Source organism: Hypomesus transpacificus, chromosome 26 (genome assembly GCF_021917145.1).
Source record: "Hypomesus transpacificus isolate Combined female chromosome 26, fHypTra1, whole genome shotgun sequence".
NCBI lineage: Eukaryota > Metazoa > Chordata > Actinopteri > Osmeriformes > Osmeridae > Hypomesus > Hypomesus transpacificus.
This window is the reverse complement of record NC_061085.1, coordinates 7,838,603-7,859,867: the sequence shown is the minus strand read 5'-3', so window position 1 is coordinate 7,859,867 and position 21,265 is coordinate 7,838,603. Positions and strand designations below refer to the sequence as shown.

The 21,265-nt window shown below is 49.9% G+C and overlaps 1 protein-coding gene across 1 annotated transcript; it reads right to left on the bottom strand.

Annotated features, from left to right (window-relative positions):
- Window positions 1-569: 569 nt before the first annotated feature.
- znhit6 (zinc finger HIT-type containing 6) lies at window positions 570-21,008 on the bottom strand. Its single transcript, XM_047049376.1, has 10 exons — window positions 20,458-21,008; window positions 20,062-20,127; window positions 18,366-18,472; window positions 18,191-18,276; window positions 17,258-17,361; window positions 11,020-11,088; window positions 10,548-10,628; window positions 7,316-7,396; window positions 2,633-2,757; window positions 570-1,126 (listed from the first exon to the last, which is right to left on the bottom strand). The coding sequence occupies exons 1-10, from the start codon at window positions 20,544-20,546 to the stop codon at window positions 720-722; spliced, it is 1,215 nt and encodes a 404-aa protein (XP_046905332.1). The 5' UTR covers window positions 20,547-21,008; the 3' UTR covers window positions 570-719.
- Between the last annotated feature and the right edge of the window lie 257 nt (window positions 21,009-21,265).

The following is a 21,265-nucleotide window of genomic DNA, read 5'->3' as shown; positions in this document are numbered from 1 at the left end:
TCCGACACAGATGTAGACACGTCGACGTGCCGCGTACCGCAAACGGCGTCAAGTTCGGGAAACACGAAGAAGCACGGAGGAAGGAGAGGGAGAGAGCGAAAAAGGGGGCGGGGGGGGGGGGAGGCCTGTGCGTGCTCCATGGGAGAGGGGCGACACAGAGGGGTCGTGAGATCACCGCCTCTCCCAGCGTGAGGGGGGGAAAATGCGTCACCAAGGCCCCAACATCAAAGAGCCCCCCCCCACCCGCCCTCCGCAGGGGTGACCAGGGGTTACAACAACAACAGGCAATGCACACACAGGAGTCCCCCCTCCATGTATGTTACACTTTCATTTATTATTACTGGCTTGCGGTGTCTCAATAAAAAAACAAAAGGGTTGGAACGACCCGGCGAGTACAGGCACCCGCATACGCACAGGCAGAGAGGGGACCCGCGCCAGATGTGTCAAAAACACTTTGGCTCTCGGAGGCAAGCTAGTGTGCTTAATTGTGACTTATAACAACACGTGTAAGATATATATTCCTGACTTGCGGGTACAAAATGAATAAAAACCCCTACGACATGAATCACAAATGTATAATGTTTTGATTTTGTTGGCATTTATTGGAGAAAACATTGAGACATTGTGCAAAATCAAGGCGACGAATGACAAAATATATTCGTATAGCTAGCTGGAATAATATCGAGTGGTAGAAGTAAGCATTGCATTTTATAACCAGCCTAAATGCTTTGCGTTTGTTCCTCACAAGTTTTTACAACATGGCTGTCATTCTCGCCAGCAGGCTCATGAACAGAGTGAGGCTCACCCCCACCCTCTTTACTAGCCATGTTCCCATCACCCCCCTCCTCCGAGCCACCCACGGCGTCGACACCACACGCCTCACTCGCGACGTTATCCTTCACATCGTTCGCGTCATCGTCATCCTCCCCCTCGCCTTCGTCAGAATCTGGAATCTCGCCCTCCTCCAGCTCCTCGTCCCTGGGTTCCCTCTTGGGTCTCTTCTCCTGTGGAGGCCCAGCATCTGGGCTCGCTTCCGGGGCCGCCCCGGGGACGACGAGCCCCGGACGGGGCTGCGAGGGCTCCGCCGCGCCCTCCCTCTGACCGCTGCCCGGCGACACCCTCCACGCTGAAACGAGAAAGGGGGTGGGCAGGCAACCGTTAACGGGATGGGGGGGGGGGTAACACGCGGTAAACGTACGCGTGCAGCACGAGTGGCGTGGCGGAGCACTGCCTAAGCCACGTTTATCGACAAGCTTGCACGCACACACATGCAGACACACACACACGACAGCACGGGCTGGAGTCACTGACTGTCCAGGATTTGGTCTAGCACGTCGCAGGGAAGACACAGTTGTCAGGCCATTAGCTATGTAATGAAGTAGGGCGGACATGTGTCCGGGAGGGGGGAGCAGTCAGGGGCGCCAAAGCGTTACGTTGGTGTGTGAGGAAACACTTCGTATTCCAGGCTACACACGCCATGCGCGGATGAACGTACGACTGAATGAAGGCCTGTCCACGAGTGTGCGACGTCTCCGATGTGAAGAACCCTCCCAACTGACAGGGCACAACACTCGATGGCTCCGCTGACTGTGAAGAGGCAGAACTCGTGTGTTTGTGTGTGTGTGTGCAGTTGGGGACGGTGGGGGTGGGGGCATAACCACAAAAAGAAAACATGACTGGCCCTCATTGGATTGCAACTCTGCCAAACCTTGCGGAGGCATCAGCTGTGTGATAAGCTCGACAAGTTCACTTCCTCGGCTGTGGACAGCAGCAGCCACGCTGTTTTCCTGGCCCCTTATCGCCACCGCAAGCGTGACTCACCCTCTTCTCCCTCTTTCTCGGGCCTACATCCTTGAAAGGCTTCCGACGAGGTTGTCGCGAAAAAAAAAAAAAAAAACGCTTTGGCGTGAGAGGCCTCGGGGTCCATGGCGACGCGCTCACGAGAGGGCTGCTGAGCCTGCGGGGTTTCAGGGGCTTGGAGGACGGAGAGGGCCTCGCCAGATAAAGATGGCGTCTTTGACTGCACCCTCGCGAGAGGGCCGCTTCGCCCAAGCCGTGGCGTGCATCCGCAATTTACGATCATCGCATGACCAAGTGTTGGCCCTCCCGTTCTTGCCGCTAACCGCTCTTCTCATCTTTTTGATCCTGTTTTTGGCAGGGTGCTGGGGGGGTGGGGAATGGAGTTTGAAAAGTGCATGTGTCTGTATGTGTGTGTGTGTGTGTGACACTAGACAGAAACACACACTCGTTTCCTCAGGTCTAACATGTTGTCATGGTGAAACCAGGGGGGGATAAGGAGTCACTCTGTCTCTCGTTCAGAGATGCGAAGGACATGAGCTAATGGTGTTGGAATACTGTCGAGGAGACTTGTCAGAGAGCTAAGTCAGGATAATGACACATCCTATTTCCACCCTCCGGGAGGTTTCAGTAAAATATAATTGAAGTTCAAAAACGTTTTAGAAAATGGGGTGGGGGGAGAGGAGACACGTTGGCCTGACTTTATGATCAAGACCCGGGAAATGGTTTGCAGATAGCTTGAGCATCTGTTAAATATCAAGCGTGTAGTCCTCCATGAGAAAAAGAGTCATCCAAACGACTTCACGAGTGACAGAGAGGACAAATGGACTTTCACCTGGTCCTTTCAGCGGGTAGTTATGGCAGTGGTCCTTGAGAACGACGTGAAACGCCGGGTACTCGATGACCGTTTTAAACTTCAGGTTCTCTCTCAGGCTCTTCGTCATGTCCAGCTCCTGGTACCTGCAGAAAAACAAAAGAAGAAGAAAAAAAACAACACTTGACTGACAGCAGAGAAGAACCAGACAAAGAGGAAGAACCAGGAAAAAAGAAAAAAGACACAAGCGTTGTTGACAGTTCCTCCACTATCCCTCTCCACTCTAGAATCTTCCGCTGGCTCCCATGGCAGAGGCTCTTTGGAGATGGCAGTCACGGCTTGGCACTGTAAAAGTCCCGCCGTACTGTTGTGCATCAATCCTCAGGAATGGAAACAGACTTAACCTGAGTCAATAACATCTCTCGTGAAGAAAAAAAAAAAAATTCCGTAAAAAAAAAAAAAGCCCTCGAAACTTCTGGCGTGTTCCTCTTTCACTCGTTCCCTCGTTCCTTTGCCCTCGGCGATGACATCAGTCGGGGGGCCCTGAGCGATGCTGCCATGTGTTAGCGACGCTCGTAAATCAAGATGCTAAACGGTTAACGGCTCTCTGGTGGAACATGGCGAGCCTCCCCGCTCAACCACTTCAAGCCCATCCAAGCTCACGATGTCATCGTCAACAAGAGAGACGTGATGTAAGAAGAATACAAGTGCCCCCGTCCAACTCGTAACAAGCGAGACAGACACACGGACATTCGTCCGGGGCAGACGGCGCTGCCTCGACTCAAACGGCGTCACTTGTTTAGTTTTTTTTGCAGCAACAGCCTGGTGGCGCACACCCACATCCCCACAAACCGATGAAAGCACCGGGGGATGGGACGTAAGGGTCTTCGTACGGAGAGCAGCAGGTCGGGGGAGGGGGGATTTAAAGAAAGCCTTCTCCGCGGATCTCTCTGGGGTGGGGTTGGTGGATCTCACGCTAGCCCTCGAGTCGGCGGCAATATCTGTTGGCATTTCCTGTCGGGGCAGGATAAAGGAGGAGATCCACACAGAGAGGAGGGAGGAGGAAGATTCCCCCATTGATTTGGCTTCTGGCGTGCCCCATATGAAACCTTCTCTCATTGGGCTGGCCTTGTGGGGGGTGTTCGCCGAGTCCACGTGGGCCTGTGCCCACCGCGACACGTGGCTCGTTCCCACCGCTCTACGCCGCTGAGCTGCTGGGTTGGTCAAAGCGATGCTGTGGGTCGGTGGGAGCCTGAATGCTGGACAGAGCTCTAGGCATCCCTGAGCTGGGGGAGGGGTGGATCTGCAGAGATCTGGCCCCTGTGCGCGCACACACAAGCACATGACATCTGTTCTGTGTATAGTGTTCAATGGCGGGAATGGCTCATACAGTGCACTCCCATAGGGGCCTCCCATGGTTCTTCGCGTAGCTACCCGTCACAGGAGGAAGGAAAAGAAGTGAATTAGGGCCACGACTGCTTCCGACAACGTTCTGCCCTTAAAACAAAGAGTAGCCGAGGCGTCCTTGAGGTGGCGGAGGAAAGGCAGGCGAAACCAGCAGGAAGGGAGGCCAGAACGCAGGGAAGAGTCTGACCCAGACAGACGTTTTTGGCCCCTGAGCAGCGATTCCACAACGTAAGCCGCTGCAGCTGCCGCCATTAAGCAGCCGTAATTCTAATGTCCCCGAAATTAGCCGCGCACTGCAGGACGCTGAACACAAGCATGTGCCGGGGCTGAGAGAAACAAGCTTTTAGGAGGGGCCGAGGGAGACTTGATAAAGACAGTTTAAGGAGTGCTAAGGAGAGGGTAAGTGATACTTGCGACAGCTACATGACGCCTGTAGTGTGGGGGAGGGGGGGGAGGAGAAATCAGGCAGTAAGTGCAAGCAAACCGTCACGCATTCTCTGTCCTCCATCGCAGCGGATGAAATGTTTTTTTTTTTTCTTTTTAAGGAGAAACTGTTTCTGCCTTGTCCTCGAGGCTGGCCAGCTGCTCCGTTGCCTGGGTACGCCGGGAGGGAAGGACATCCTCTGGATCCAACGACTGGAATGGAACGAAATAAATAAATAAACATGTCAGGGAAAGCCAAAAAAAAGAAAAAGAAAAAGACTTGGCAAATAAACATCCACCTGGGGGTGAATGGAGCTCTTGAGGAGCAGGGGCCGTTTGGTTTCCAGTAAGGAGGCTGTTTACTGGTCCCCACAGCTATGTTTAGCACGGGCAATATTTGATCGGGGCTTGATATTCCGGGAGACGTTTAGTCAGGGGGGGGGGGGGGGTCTACACAGGATGACCCCTGTTGCCCGACAGAGAGCTCTACTGTTCGGCCAACCGTGGCTTGGCTCACGTGTGACCCTGACTGATCTTCCGGGAGGGACGCTGCACTCCTGGCCCCGCCCGAAGCCTCGAAAAAAGGGGGCCGTCCTTCACCCTGTGGGCCCAAACTGAACAAACAAAAACAAAACCCCCCAAAAACAAGGCGGGAAGGTATAGAATTTCCATACAACTTCCATCCAATCCACCGTTGGTGGAAAGCGATTTCATCACATTAAATCATATGGTGTGGGTATAGGTGACCCTCAAGGGATAGCGTTTGTTCTGGCGGTGGAGGACCCCTTACTACTGGAGATGCACTGGCCCCTCTGTAAGACCCCACCAAGATAACAGTGACCCCTGTTTGGAGGCCTCCTCTCCTTGTGCGAGTTACGGTTTATTCCTTTTTCTGCTGTTATGTAACTGTACCTCACCAGTATGAGGTCATTCCACATTGGCCACAGGATCATATTTCTGTCCTACTTAGGAACATTATGTTGACAATAAACACTCACTAAAAAGTACAAAAATATGTGCATAACAAGCCACTGTTATACAACCCCATTAAGAAGTGTGACGGAGGGTGCGACCAATAGACAGAGAAAAGGGGGCAGGGAGGGGGGGGGGGGAGACTTTAGCGCAGAGGAGAGTGATTAATTAGCGATAGGAAAAGTTGGAGTCACACGGGCGGTATTGTGTCCCTCGGCACCCCTGGCTAACGTTACGCGCCGCGGGGTAGGCTTGGCTAACGCTCCACATCTTTCATTAAAAGGCGCCAAACGCCTCCCTGATGTCTCGCATAATGCTGACGGGCGTATTTTGTTTGGGGGGGGGAGGAGGGGGGAATGTTGTAACACCTCTCTCTCCACCCCCCCACCACCACCGTCCCCCCGCCCCCTCTTCCTGTCATTAACGTGCAATTGGTTATCGCGAGAAGTGTCGGTGATGGATGATCATCCTATTAGTCAGGCCCAAGATGGAGGAACGCCGTATCCCCTCTCCGCTGCCAAGCAGCTGTTCCTACCTCCTCCCGACGCCCACGTCATCCCCGCGGTCGACCGGGCTTGGACGCCGCCGGACCAAGACCGACGTTCGGACACTGCTTGTGCAAACGAAGGGACTGAACATGCGAATAGATCCATTTCAATGGTGTAAGGACGATACGCATTGCCTTGATGAGGCCCGTCTCTGGATTGGTTTGAGGCTCTGGTTGTGGGAGAGGGTCTTATCGGGCACAGCGGGAATCCCCTCACTTTCTAGAACACATCTGTGCTCATGGCGCACAGCTACGCACATGCTAAATGTGTCCGTATGCCCCCTTGAGGATTACACACAAACACACACACACAAACACACCAGTGAAACTATTCCGTTTGTGAAAATGCTGGGAAAAGTCTGGATTTCCTGTGCTTTCACGACGCCTGTATTTGGGCCCTTGCGTAACCTGATGACTGGACGCCGGTGTCATCCGTCTCGGCAGTGGTTGTAAATCCGCGTCCGACACAACAATGGTCACGAGGGGCCTCGACAAGCTGAGACGGAACACGCCGTACCTGCGACGTGACGGTGTTCTCAGCAGAGCGAGGATAAGGTGGGGGGGGGGGGGGGTCGTACGCGTGTTCGGAGTCCGAGGGGATGAGCTGGCGCGACGTTGAGAGAACTGAACGTTTCCTCGGTGATACGAGGGTGGGGAATAAAACTACGACTCCGTGACTAAGTGAAAACGGAGGGCTGCCAAAGTCTGGGCGAGGCAAAGGGGTGCCATCGATACCAACTATCCCTTTTTCCCCTACACACGAGTATGTGTGTGTGTGTGTGTTCACATGATCAATGGCATTCCTAAACAAGGAATCACCTTCACATCCCCCAAAAAGGGGGATGGAGGAGGAAAACCTTCCTGACGAGGCCCCCGCTGCCTCCACGCTGCGTAGCCTCGCAGGAATTTACGGGGCAGTGATGTCATGTTCATAAACCAATGAAGTCGATTTTCGACACGCCAGATAAATCAGTCACAAGTGGCGGGCCCAGGGAAACGAACAGAACAGTGACAAGGGCAGACCGGATACTGACAGGATGCAAATTCCATTTCCAGATTGCAAAAGAGGTGTTTAATAACAATTTCCATTACTGAAACGTAGCCGGGTTTTTTTCACATTTTCTACAAAGCAACAGGTCGAGATCGTTGGAGGGAAGTTGTTCATTCACAGAACTACTTTGATCACTTATTAATTTGCGCTCGACCTTTTCAACGAGCTCTCCTCGTGAGAACAGACTTTTCAGTATGCAAGTCGAACCGGCATGAGTCGTTTGTCAACTCTGTGGCCATGTTCCGAAACAGGCTCTTCGTGGACAGGTTGGTCAGCTGTGACACAGATGGGAACCCATTCTCACCTTACAGAGTCGGCCTGCCTTCCCTCAGCTTTCATGAAGACTCTGATGTGGTCGAAGGGGCTGCGCACGTACATCTTCAATCTGAAAGACAACACACAGTGGTTAGGGTTGTGGGGCGGGGGGGACAGGGCCTGCTTAACAACTGACCATTTAAAGAGTCGGGAAGTGGCTCAAAACGTCAACCTCGGACACGTACGTTTTCCCCAAACGGGGTTGACTGACGGTTTGTCGAAAACAAAGGGGCACATCTGCTAAGGTCAGACAGGTTTTGTTGGACAGGGCCGGCCTTTGGTTCCAAGTCGTCCCATGCCTTGGTGACGGCCACGCTGCCTGCACCTCTTGTACACAGTCTTTCGATGGTGCCTGGCCAGTAAAACCCCCCACTTGAGTCCAGACTAAGCAGAAGGCTGCCCCACATGACTTCGTCTCAGGTCGGCGGACGGGGTGGTGATTGAGGGCTGAAACTGGACGTGCAACAGGGAGTAGTGTGAGCGGGGGGTCGGCTATCGAAAAACCAAGGAAGGCCTACAGTTCAGTTAGCGGTTTGGAAATCCTTGGGTTTGGGAGCGAGGAAGAGCTGGGTTCAGTGATATGAGGGGGAAAAGGAAAGTGTGTTGGAGATGGTTGGTACAAGAGTGGGGAGAGAAGAAAATGAAAATGGTGGGGGGGAGGGGAGGACCACCACCACATGTTTCATCTCCTCTCACCAAATCCCCCAATGCCTCTTTTCTCCATCTCCACGAGGAGAGGCAGTGAGATGACCACATGATGAATGACAAATAAGGGCGCCGTGTTGATCCTCCGTTCAATCTCCCTCACGGCAAAACGCTCTCACAAATCGGGAGGGGGGGGGGGGGGGGGGGGGGGGGGTGTTCTTTGCCTGTTGTGAAGTCACGGTGCCGTGGCTGTAGACCAAGCAGCGAGTGTCCTGGTGGAGCAGCAGCCTGCAGCTGGGACGCGTCGGGAGGCCAAACGTGACGTGGTGCTGAAGGCACCACCAGGGGAGGGTGTGGAGGGGGGGAGTCGCGGGGTGGAGCGCTTCTCCTCGACAAGAGACGACAGGACCGCTTCACAAAAAACCCATTTGCATGCAGTGCCAAAGACGTGGCGCAAGAATGGACATGTTGTTTTTGTCGAGAGAACGGCATCCACACGTTGGGATTCGGTGAATGAGGAAGTAGAATAGACAAATCAGAATGTTTTGGTTTCTGGCTTGTGCTGATGGGCACAATATGAACTAAATAGAGCTTTTTGGGTGCATGATTTTGAACGTTTTTTCAGAGTAACCGCCATGTTTCCATCTAAAAATAAAGTCCTTGGGGTTTGCATTGAATCCAATACTTCACCGGTCTGCAGGCACAAAACCACAAGAAATGTACGACGGCAACTAGATGAAATAAAATAACATTTACTTTCCGCATACTTTTTTCCCGAAAAATACAAACGCCTTCATACACGTCCGACGTTATGTAATCTATAAGAAAAATAGAAAACTGATAGTTTGGTCTGGACTGGGTCGAGAAGCCCTAATGAATTCTCCATGGATGTTGAATCATTTTCAATGCTATATTTGTCCCTGTATCCATTCCCTGTCATATAGAGGGCACATTAATATGGGTCTTGATTTAAAGCTTAGAGACATAATCACCACGCTCAGGGCAGCCAAACTCAATGACAGGGGCTGGGGGGGGTTGGAGGGGTGCAGGAGTCCCTTGGACCTGCAGCCATGGGTCACAAGGATTATCCAGCTGCAACCAAGGCTGTTTTGACAGAGCTCCATGGTAGTGTCTGGTAGCCCTGGTCCCCATAAATCTTTAAGAGGGGGAGCCATAACATGTCTGTATTGTAGCAACTGTGCAATATTTACAGTACAGCAGTAACATGGAGACTTAAGATTGGGCCTTGACGATTGACTTGACGGCTTGCTGGATGTTAAACTACCGTTCCAGGGATAAAATGTAAATAATGCTGTGGCGTTACAATGGTACCCCTGTGCAAATCTGGGGTTTGTCATTCAAGTGACTGTGCCTGCATTTCAACAGCAATTACATTTGCTGGTTTTCTTTGTTGGGTAAGCACAGTCACTGGATTCTCACATTCAGCAGCGGGTGATGAACACAAACCAAACCAAATGACGTTGGTTTATCAATTGGGGGGGGGGGGGGGGGGGTAAACTGTTGGCGAGACAACAATAAAAATGATATTAAGTGATGAAGGCCGTCCAAACAGCCCATCCAAGTGGTGTTGATTTCTTGATCCATTCTCACATTGTTAACTTTTTATTGCAGCTCTTGAGAACAGTGACAGCCCAAAACCACAGAGTAATTCACTTTCTATATCTTGAACGCAACCCACAGGGCTTTTGGCCTTTTCGTGTGTGGATTCTAGTCAGAAATTGGGCCGAGTCCAAATCTACGATTCCAAGAACAAAAACAGGAAGGAAATCAAAAAAACTTTTGACAAGAATGGCAGTCCAACACGTTACCGATGAGAGCGAGAGGATGTAGTTCGTTCGGTTTGGATACGTCCCACTGTGACCGCCAGGATAAGATGAATGTGCTGCCCTTTACACATCATTACAGCAGACCACAGTTGTCCATGTTGGCCAATACACATGCCTAGGTGTCACCGGGCCTAGGCATCAGAACCAATCAGATGCGAGGAAATTGGCCATCCTGGAGCTCTGACCTTTTATAAATATCCTATTATGCCAGACCACAGGATGAAAGGATGCTATTTCAGAGCCCTTTAACTGACTGTCGGTCAGGCTTTGATCCTCTCAAAAGAGGTTTGGTCAAAGCTTGGGGTTTGGTAATTACAGGAGGTTACCCCCTCCAAAAAATGGATGTACCAAACATAATCCAATCAGCGTAAGATATACAGTGCATTCTGGTCTCTCTTCGCCAGTCTCCTACAAACATCAAGTTGGTCTTGGACTCCTTGATTCATTTTCCCGCCACGGCCAGCGAGCGCAGTCTGGATTTTTCAGGTGGCGCGGAGGCTCCTGTTTGCAAGGTGCGGCCGGGGCTTAACGCCTCGGAGCGTGACGAGACGGCGGAAGCGAGTCAAAACGCTTTGCGAGAAACCGTCCAAGTCCACAAATCAAAAACAGGGATCAAATGAACCCCCTGTCGATAACCGCAGAGCTCTAGATCAACTCGGACAGGTTTGAGGTGAGCGGTCTCCGTTCTACTCAGGCGTATCACTTAGGGGTGGTGGGGGGGGCTCTTACTTTTGACGTCTCACTGGCTCCGACTCCGCGGGGTGGATGTAGCAGGTCAGGATCTGCTCGAGAGTTTGCTCGCCTGAAACCCTTCGAAGAGATGAGGAGAACAATGGAGAAAGTCAGACACGCACAAACGATTGGAAATGAGAGCGTGTGTTAGCCTCTCCCGACAGATTAAACAGCTCTTGATGGATGACATTCTGTAGCCCAGGACTAAAGATCGATACGTGAGACTCAATAACTGAGGACAAATGGGTAATTCAGCACTCTCCTGGCACAACTACACACAATTGGTTGGAATCCGAGAACTCCTTAGGCCAGGCAGGCCCATTTCCTAACTACAACCTGCCAGTAACTGGCACCAACATTTTTTTTGGGGGGGAAGAGTCTGATGGAGGAGATACCATCCAATAGAAGCGAGAACACACACAAAGACAGGAGTTATGCAAGCACCACTCATGCTAAATACACAACTCACCTTCTTTCAATAAACTCGCATTCACTTTGAGGGAACAAGAGCTTCAAATGCCAGTAAAACCTTTTTTCTCTGAAAGACAAGCATGAGAACAAACAACAACATGAGCAAATATCCAACATATTTACAAGAGAAAACATCTAAATGAGCCACATGATGCGAGGGGACAACATGGGTTAACTTATCGGGCTTTCGTCGTAACATTTCATGGTTCACGTAACCAAGACACAGAAAAACACAGCAACAGTGTACTTTGCAAATGTTTTAACCCCAATCTGTCCGAGTCAATGTTAGGCTGCTTACAAGATATTGCATTGTGTGTGTGTGTGTCTCTCTCTTTCTCTCCATATGTAGAAAGTGAATAACCCAGAGTTGTCATGACAACCATGACGTACATACTCAATACTAGGACTCCAGCTGGCAAATATCCCATATTAAGTCTCCGACTCTAGGGTGTTGTGGCGGTAGGACCTAACTGTAAAAAAAAAAAAAAAAATAATAATAAAAGAAAGCTGGACTGATGAGCTAGGTTGCCAGGCGGTTGCTAAGCTTTCACATGCAAAACATTTGATGTAGTCCACTGACAGAAAGCAGTCACTGTAGTGGTTGCTGTCACTCTGTTAGGCTGTACGAAAACCCCTCGTACTCTCCATGGTTCTCAAACCAAAGAAAGCAGAGGGATGTGAAAAGAAGGTTCTCTCAAAAAGTAGAGTGAATGCAGTAGATACCTTAGGGCCAAAGATACCTTTGATTTATTCCACTTCAAACCAGAGCAGTTCATACCACATTAAGGAGCTGTGGATTTCCACAAATCTTATCACTGCCATGAAGTCTTCAATGCAACTATTGAAAAAAAGAAGTAGACTTGGTCAACTGTCTTGTAGGCTTGTTTCCATTCAGTCTCTCCATTCTTTTGCAGTATCAGTGCCCCAAAAACTGACAGTGGATATTGTCCAAGAGGAAAATCAATGCCATATTTTGGGTGTGGCTTGATCCCCCTGGCAGTGTTAACCAGAGGCGCTGGGGGCCTGAGAGGGGTGATACAGATGCTCCATGTCCTTATAATGGACTGTGGTACATCATGGAGCTTCTTATCAGGCCAAGTATTTAGGGTTGGCGTTCAGACAGTGTGACCCTGGGCTCACACTGATACACACACACCCGCTGGGCTCCAGATGGTCGTCGTTACAGCGTGGGTCGAAACAGAACAAGGCTGGGTGCATGTGGCATCGGGCCTCTTCAGCCTCATCCTCCTCACAGCTGGACTCTCAACCTGGATCCCCTCCAGCCTCTGTTCCCCTCCCCCCCCCCCCCCCCCCAACTCCCTCCAATAACAGGCCTGGTTCTGCTTTGGGCTCTGGTTGATGGTGATGTTTGTGGCTCGTGGAGCCAGATGGCAACGTTACACAACCAGGAGACATGTTTTTTCAGGAAAACAGAGCAAGGAGTGGAGGGGGGGGGGGGGTGGGGGTGGCGGACTCAAGAAAAAAAAAAAAAGAGAGAGAAATATGTGCAGAATTGGCAGAACATCCAATGAAAGGTGGTTATGAGTTTCCACTTGGATGTGGGCAGAAGAGGGCGGGGGAGGGGGGGAGATGATTGTGGGCCTAGTTGGAAGGTTGGGCCTGAGTGTGTGTGTGTGTGTGTGTGTCCGTGCACGCGTGTGTGTGTGTGTATTGGGCAGGGGGGCTGCGAGGGATTCCCTACCCTATGCAGGTGCAGAGGTATTCCACCCCCCCACCCCTCTTTAGGCTGAGGAATTTATGAGTGTTTGCTTGGACTTGGCAGAGACGAAGGCTTGCAGGGGCAGAGGTGGAGGGCGGTTTTGTCGACGAGGAGGTGGGAACACCAGGTGTTGGGGCATTGTTCTGCGTTTTACGGCCAATGGAAACTATTTTTTTTCTTCCTCGATTGGAAAAAGGGCTCGGCCTGAAGACGCATGCAGAGGTCTCAGACGAGGTCAAGATGCATACCTGGAATACATGCCAATCGTTCACTGTCAGCGTGGGCGACTTTGTTTGAAGAAAAACAGTAGGAGGAAACAGGAAAAGAACAAGTCTGTGACCTGACTATGTTTTGCTCCTGTGGGTGTTTACATGACGACTAACTTCTCTGAAAGCAGGTAATAGCCTTATAACACAAAGTCACACTGCAGTCATCTGTACACTTGCATAGTCTGCCCACACACTGCGAGTAAACCTCACTCAATTTACAGGAATCCTCTTATCGACAATGCTTATAAACAGCCATGTCTGCGAGTAAATCCACCTGCAAGGGGCCTAGAAAGGACTGGAAAAACACAGCAGAACAAGCCTTGCATTTTTATCTCGGCTACCGTACGACAGAGAAACAAACATTCTGTTCGTTGCTATGGTCAAAAACACGATTCCTACAAATCTTTCAGCAGCGTCAACGGCCCACTAAGGAGTTTCTGGGGAAGGGAGGAGGGGGGCTGGATCAAACACACACCAGATTTCTGCATTCTTCACAGGGCAGCAGGGAACCTGATGATTGGTGGTTTAGAGGTTCTGGAAGTAATATTGTGTGCTCTGGACTCTGGATTTTGTTTATTTTGCTTCTATGAAAAGGGAAAGAAAGTCGACCCTGACAGAACCTCAAACCGCAGAGCCCGGGTTTTTGTTTTGAACAGCCAGTACTAACCCCAGCCAGAAGAGCCTGGTTGGTTCCTATCAAGAGTGGACACTGCAAGGTTATTGCTCGTCACATCTTCCAAGGGTGACAAGTGGTTTCCACCACTCAAGAGAAGAGCGCTGCACAAAATCCATGGCAACCACACAGTGTCAAGGACTCTTTACAATGACAAACTTCATCATCCCTGGGCTATATTTGATAGAAGAATGAGAGCGTAACAAGTGGGTTGAATGTTTCATGAAGCCCTTGAAGCCCGGCGGATAGAAACAACAGATTCCCCAGCACAGTGGCCTCATGACGCAATCTCGTCCAATCTAAACTTCTTGGATGTCAAAACGGGCGAGGACGGGGAAGAAAGCGCCAACAGAAGAAATTGGGTAAGCGATGTAGCGAGGAGCGGCTAAGCGTGGGGCCAACGTGGATACCTCCTACGGCTGGACACATGTGCTTCCCCTTCGAGGTTTCTAGAGCGTGAAGTGGCGGTTCTAAATGCACAGGCACAGTTTGACACGGATGCCGGCGTGCGATGCATATCATTGCCCTTTTCGGATGGTGACCTTGGTTTCATCTGCACCTCCCCCCCGAGAAGCCAAACGCGGCAGCAGAGGCCGTTGAGGACAGAACCTCTGACAGATGTATTCATTAGCAGTGGCGGGCGCGAGCTGTGGTGAGGGGAATGAGTCATGGAAGCTTCTGGGAGCATCACACAAGAGGAGGCCTGACAAGTAGCCTGGCAGAGCACACAGCCTTCTGGGAGGATTATGGAGACGACAGATCTAACTGGTGTACCGACCACCATCCTGCAAAAAACCCACCCAAGCGCACACACTCCCCCCATCCCCCCCTCACGCCCGCCTCTCCTCCCTCCCTTGTTAACTCCACAGCTGTGCTTGGGGGACAGAGGCCTGTGCCAGGAGGGTTGAGTGGCGTGTGGGTGACACTGCGGTGCATTCTTGGCGATGACGAAAAACCCGGAGCTCCAACTCATCCAACGTCATTTAGCACACAAGGCTCCTGGGGCCTTGTTAGGTTAGGGCAGCTGATCCAGAGACTTCGACGGGGAGCGAAAGTGAGAAGGAGACCGGGGTGGAAGATTACAGGCAGATGTACCCTAAGCCTCCCCTCTATAGGTGCTGGCAAGGCCTTGGCCGTTGAGCTAATTCCTAAATTTCAGCCGTGGGCCTGCAGCATAATCTTCCTCTAAGCGCAGAGGGCTGCAGCACTGAGATGCTGGCCAGAATCCAGAGGGTCCAAGCCTTCAGGGGATCAGGACAGAACCAATCAAAATGGAGGCCACACACTGGGTGTTTGAGGGGATGACAAAGGACTTTTGGGGGTCGCAGACCACATTGAGATGTTGAGTAGACCCTCCTGGCTGTCTTCCAGGTCTCCAGGTTTACCTTTTACATGTGTGCACGAGGTGGTGATTGCATGACCCAGGGGCTCCAATCTGCTGCTAATAGCAGTCTGTAGGCAATTCATTTCAGGCTATGTGAAAGCAGAAAATGTTTGTGGGCCAAAGAGTCTCTTCTAGGGATTTCTGTCCCGGTACACAGAAAGAGTTCACACACAGGGAAAGTGCCCTGTCATGCGAAGCTCGGACCAGTTCAGAGTCAGATGGTTCCACCCTCACTTCTCCATTTGTCTTGCCAACTATTACATCTCTCTGCCGCTGGGGGCTTTGAAAGGTAGAGACGGCCTGTAATTTCTGGTGAGACTCTTTGAATGCGTGTCCTGTTTTTTGAAATCAGCCACCAGGGGGAAGGTGAGGTTGGCAGCTGTACGCAGGAGCCACACGCAAACGCACACACGCAGAAAGCATGAAAGCCTCTTAAGTCCCGCCGGCCAGTAATGATCTCTGCTCTCTCTGGCAGCGTGAGTATGGTAGTATGAATATGTCGCTAACCATCTGCAGTCACACTGCAGAAAACATCTGCTTTTTATATTATGTACTGAAGCCCATTTCCACCCCCCACCCCCCCCCCACGGCCCCTTCTGTCTTCTCCACCAGCAATTTATTGTATACCTATTATCCCATCCTGTGTTCACATGGTGTTACTGCTCATCGTTGTCAAGAGAGGGCAGTGCTTCAGCCCCGGGACTGTTTACCGGGATTACCAATGATCGAAAACAGAGCGCCGTGGTTCCACCGCTGTGTTCCAGACAGGCATGCTGCTGGTCCCGGGAGTGTCTTCTGGGTCCGTTCTTGATGGCTGCTACAGGACCTGCGGGTTCTTCCAGACTCGGATCCCTGGAGGAGATCCCTACCGTCCGGCTCGCCAGATCTCCCTCGCGCATGGACGCAGACCGTTCCTGACGCCGTCTGCATCCCGGGTACTGTACCTGACGCGTAGTTATGCGCTCACACCACGTTAGCGTACGACGTCCAAAGACGTGACGGGCACATTGGCCTAACTCGGCAACGGCAAGATCCAGAGAAACCTTTGACAGGAGTGACAGAGACGACGGGTGGAAAACGGGGTGTGAGTGTGAATGACATCAAAAAGGAGGTGGAAGGGCTCACAAAAAGCCTCATTCAGACGCAGCTGTGATGGACGCCTGATGCCGTGCCTGGACATTACAGGGTTTCCCACTGTATTACTTCATTCATTCCCCGATTTTTCCGCTTTCTAGTAAAAAAAAAAAGAAAAAAAGAGTCGGAGATAAATATTGATTCTTCCGTGGAGGGAGAAAGAGGAGGAGAGGCTTCCAGTGGAAAGTCCTGTGGAGTGGCAGAATGCTGTCCCCACTACCTTCGGGCAAAAAGGTGGAAACCGTGGAGGGACTGTGCCACCGGCGTCACAGCAGGAAATGGGGGTGGATGGGTGGGGGCAGGGGTGGACAATGAAAGGAAAAGTGGATAAGGAAAGGAGGGAGAGAATGTAAATCGATGTCAGGACTTGCCGGAGGCCCCGGAAATAAGAGTTTCTATGGCCACACAACATGGGGTCCAGCCAAACAGGGCCAGTGGTGGTTATCAGAGACCCAGAGGGGTGAGCAGCACATATGGATTGGCTTTGAAAGGAAGGAGGGGAAAGGGGGGGTTCTACATACCTGCATACCTGCTCGGAAGGCCACAGCCGTATATTACACTCACCAAACAGGTCTTATGAAAGGCAGCACTACTGCTATTTTCTCCAGAGAGGTCTTTGTCAGAACTGTCAAGCCCACCACGTGATGGAATCACAACTCATTGCTGAGCGATGGCTTCGATGAATCGAAGCCCCAGCACCACATGTCTTGCCTCTCTCTCTAGCTATTGATCGGTCGTGTCTTGATCCGAAACCAGGAACACAGAGCAGAAACTTCAACACGCTCCCCACAGACAACCCCTCTGCACATTCCGAGAGTGACTGTGGGCCGCTCTGTAAATACTCAACACAAGAGCGCCATCCTGTGGCCAAGCCTCGGACACCTTTTCCGATTTCCACGACAAATCTGAATCATTGCAGGTTTCACTGAGGAAACGGTTGTACACTTCGCCTAAGGTTGTACTCATTTGATTGGGTAACATGATTAGGGCAGCCATCTGTGATTAGTGTTTCTCTCGTACGGTTTGGTGCGGCGGTAATTATTCGAAACGACATACTTTTTCAGGAAGATGGTGGAGTTCTCCTTGCTCTTGGTGAATGTGATGGGTAGAAACTTCAGCGTCATGCTCAGCTTCCTTGCTTCAGCCGAAAGTGTCTTGATCTGAAAGAAGAAGGGGGCGAGGGAGGAAGTGACACGAAATAAGTTAAAAAAGGGAGTTCTTGTATCAACATGAACAGAACAAACATCTGCAATCAATCGTAGGACCGGATAAGTCAATAAGCAAATATATCAAGGTGAGTTTGGCTCTGAAACTAGTGCTCGGTCTTGACTTTAGAGCCCACTCCTGCCCTTTCTGGCATTGCCCTGACACCTTTATGATTGACAAGAACATGGAGGTGACATCTAAACTGAATTATTGACGAGCAGGTAACCGTATAGGTATTTATAACCACCTTCCCTCCGCCCATTTTACAATAAGAAAGCCTTTTTTCTAGGAGGTTTCTGGAAGTGCAGCTAAGCCCAGACATTTCCATTAGGTGCCAAACCACAATATCTTTCTGAGATCTACGCTCTTACTGCTGATAGATTTGTGGCCATTGAACTAGACAGCGCCTTTAAAACAAATAAATAAAAAATTCAAATAAAATGCACATCACTTCATCAAATAAAACTCATGTCATGATGTCATATCATGATAGATAATGCTGTGCAGACTAAGAGAGTATTCAGTGAGTAGAATGTCTGTCTGCGGTAGTACAAACCACAGGTACCAGATGAGCCATGCTGAGAATGGAAGGGGAAAAAATACAAAATAAATATATATATATAGTCAATGGATCTCTATGAAGAGTTGCTTAAGCATGCAGCTAAAGGGGATACATGTATAAGTGATGTTGCAACTGGATCTATCTAGATGTTACCATGTGGTCTACTTGGATTATGTCTCCCCCTCCTCTGCCATCTCATGAGTGGTGGTTGACCAACTTACTCTTAGCGTGGCAGTAGGAACACTGGCGAGCTTGTCTCTGTTGGAGCTGCCTGCCATTCGCCCAGTGTCCTCCAGGAATCTGTAGTCTACGGTTGAGAGAGAACCATGGTCACACACACACACACGTGTGCCCGCGTCATCTGGAAAAGACCTCAGGAGGATGAGGAGGTCTCACCATTGAGAAGGTTCAGTTCGTCAAACTTGGAGAGGGCCACGAAGGCAGTCTTGTCTCGAACGCCACGACATCCAGAATCCTCCTTGTGCTTTCTCACACAGGACAAACTGCGGGGGCAAAGGAGGAGCACAATTTAACATACGCCATTCTGTTTCAGATTGGATCCGTCAAACTGCTTTCACGGTCACTTTCTCTGGCCTTTATCCCACTGCAATGGTAACATATGGTCGAGGGCAAAGACTTGGTACATTTGAAGCTTTACAGCACACACATTCTGTTCTCTGGGAAAATGCTCTCACGCACCACTCCATTTTGAATTGGAAGTGTGGCGAACAGAGTTTCTCAACAGCAAAGTCTGAAAAACACGGAGCAGAACACTTGTTTTTTCACTCGCAGCGGATCTAAATCATGCGCAAGCAGATGCTGAATCGAGCGAGGGGGGTGGGGGGGGGGGTGGTGTAAATCAGACGGGAGAGATGTCTCTGTGCACGCGCTGGGAGAAAGTCTCGGTAAGAGGGGCCTTTGCACTGACAGATTGAAAGGCTGTGTGCGACGGCGTCTGCCAGACTGTGTCTGGGTGACGGTGTCTGCCAGACGGTGTCTGGGTGACGGTGTCTGCCAGACGGTGTCTGGGTGACGGTGTCTGGGTGTCACCTGGGCCCGGGCGGTGAATGACGGGTGTAGGCGCTACGATCGGTGTCTAATTCGTTTTCCCACAGGTGCCGAGTTTGGATTATTTCAAATAGGTTATATTTTGTCACGGGAGGATCTGGGAAGGCATTCTCTTAAGAAAGTTTTTTTTTTTCACTTTTTTTTATGAGCTCTTGGGATGTGATCCAAATCATTCAAGTGAAATAATTCACAATCCATTTCAGACACTTGCTGAAAGAAAGGTATTTGGCAGGGGTCTCCCAAAGACCGTATCTCCAGAGACTGGGCCTAAGGAATGTCCACTGATGCCCAGAACAACAGGGAGCCATCTGAGAGATGTGAAAATTGGTTCTTTAAATCTTATTGAGATATGGGTGCAATTTCAATGGTGCAATTCAAAGCTTGAAAGTTGAGGCGATTCATCAACAACATTCCTAGGCCTCGTTGCCAAATACAGGCCTATTGTACAGGCGTCCACTATGCCATGCTGTGCCATTTTCAACCATTTTGTTACATGATGAAAGGATTTCAGGCTTTACTGTATCTTGGCTGTTGAGGAGATTCTTTATTTCTGATCTGAGACAGAATGTTTTAAATATTTTTAAATCACTCACAATAAGGTGCCATCAAAGCTGTAGATAAATTGGTTCCATCTGATATTAAAGAAGGGTGTTATGGTGGGCATCCCAGGAGATAATCTGACAGTTGTTTTATATTTTAGTATGCTATATTGGGCTATTCCATCAAAGCCAACCTCAGCACCTCCTTAAACTGAATCCAGGTTATACTTTGGGTATGCCCAACCACTTACACAGTGCCCAGGCGGACCACTGCCTGACAGACTAGGATGTAGCAAGTGATTGAAGTGATTTCACCCTAAGGTACAGTCCTGAATTTTTTTCTTCTAAGAATGTTACTTATTAGAAGAAACCTGCTTCAAGTTTGTTCAGTTATTGGGCCTTTCTATGCCTGTTGTCTTGTGTTATCTTACCTGGATTTGAGAAAAATGCTGCCTAATGTTCTTAGCTTTTCTTTTTTTACTTACCTGCATGTCTGTTTGAAACATCCAGGACATCTATACCGTGCCTCATTTGAACCGCACAAGTTACAGCTGTAAACAGAACAGCAAATCGTTACACTAGGTAGTCAGATACAAGTAAACAGAGTTGAGTACCAGAAGGCGTGGACATCCGTCCGTGGGTTACGAGATACTAGTATAGCGCATGGCTAGGTAGCTAGCTCGCTCGCTATCTACCTAATGCAAAACTAGACAGTAAGTTACCTACGCAGATTCAATTGAAGGTGTATTAGTACATTACGCTTTGGCTGAATGGTACTCATTTTATCGCCATTCGTGAAAGCGAAGTTTGAGTACAGCACAGTAACTGGCTACTGTAACATTAGCTACTTCAGTTGACTAGCACTCTGCTTTTACACTTACTTTGCCAAGGATATTTTTCTTTTCCTTCCTTTTTGTTCATCTTCTGGGCTGCTGTTGTCAGCTGCCACTGAATTCTCTGAAGGTACCATCACTTAATTATAGGAATAACAATAGTTCCCCAGTTTGATAGGTATCACCAACGACAGTGTCAAGAGCAGCCCGATGTGTTTTCTTCCTCGATGCACGTGGAGGACAACACAACTTGTACGGCACGTGGCTAGTTTCTCGCACCGTATAATAACGCCCCCGAGTGTTCATACTACCGTATATACACATGCCATGTTGACGTGTGATGGATGTATCATGAATGTGACAAATTGAACATGCATCTATAAACACGACGATCCCAGCTGTTGATATTTAGTTCCATGTATTGTTGCATATAAGATGTTTTACATGGTGGGTATCTAGACTCCCCACCATCAAAGGTTCTGAAGATAAACAAACAAACACACAAAGCAGGATAATGAAGTCTTAAAGACATCAACGCCTACTTTAGAAATGTCCCACTGATTCCATCTGGAATCCATCTGATTCCAAGAAAGCAAAGCGGAATACTCTATAAATATAGGCGTGTTACCTACAGTTTATTTGCTTGGTTTGGTCATGACAGTTTAACTGTGAAATGTCAGCTTTTGTTTCTTGATAAATAAGTTGGTGAGTTATGTCTGGAAAAATATCTCTGAAGGGACAACCATAATTAAACCTTAAGAAAGCATGCACACACCACATGCTCACACTTTTCCTAGGTTGAATTCAAGCAACACAACAGGAGACTGCTGTCCTTGATTAGTGGCTGTTCAAGGTA

Excerpts from the sequence above, each read along its gene's own strand:
- znhit6 (XM_047049376.1), bottom strand. The coding sequence starts at position 20,546 with ATGGTACCTTCAGAGAATTCAGTGGCAGCTGACAACAGCAGCCCAGAA. Across the intron at positions 20,128-20,457 it reads AGAAAAATATCCTTGGCAAA|CTGTAACTTGTGCGGTTCAA; the intron begins GTAAGTGTAAAA and ends TTCTGTTTACAG. Across the intron at positions 7,397-10,547 it reads GAGCCAGTGAGACGTCAAAA|ATTGAAGATGTACGTGCGCA; the intron begins GTAAGAGCCCCC and ends GTTGTCTTTCAG.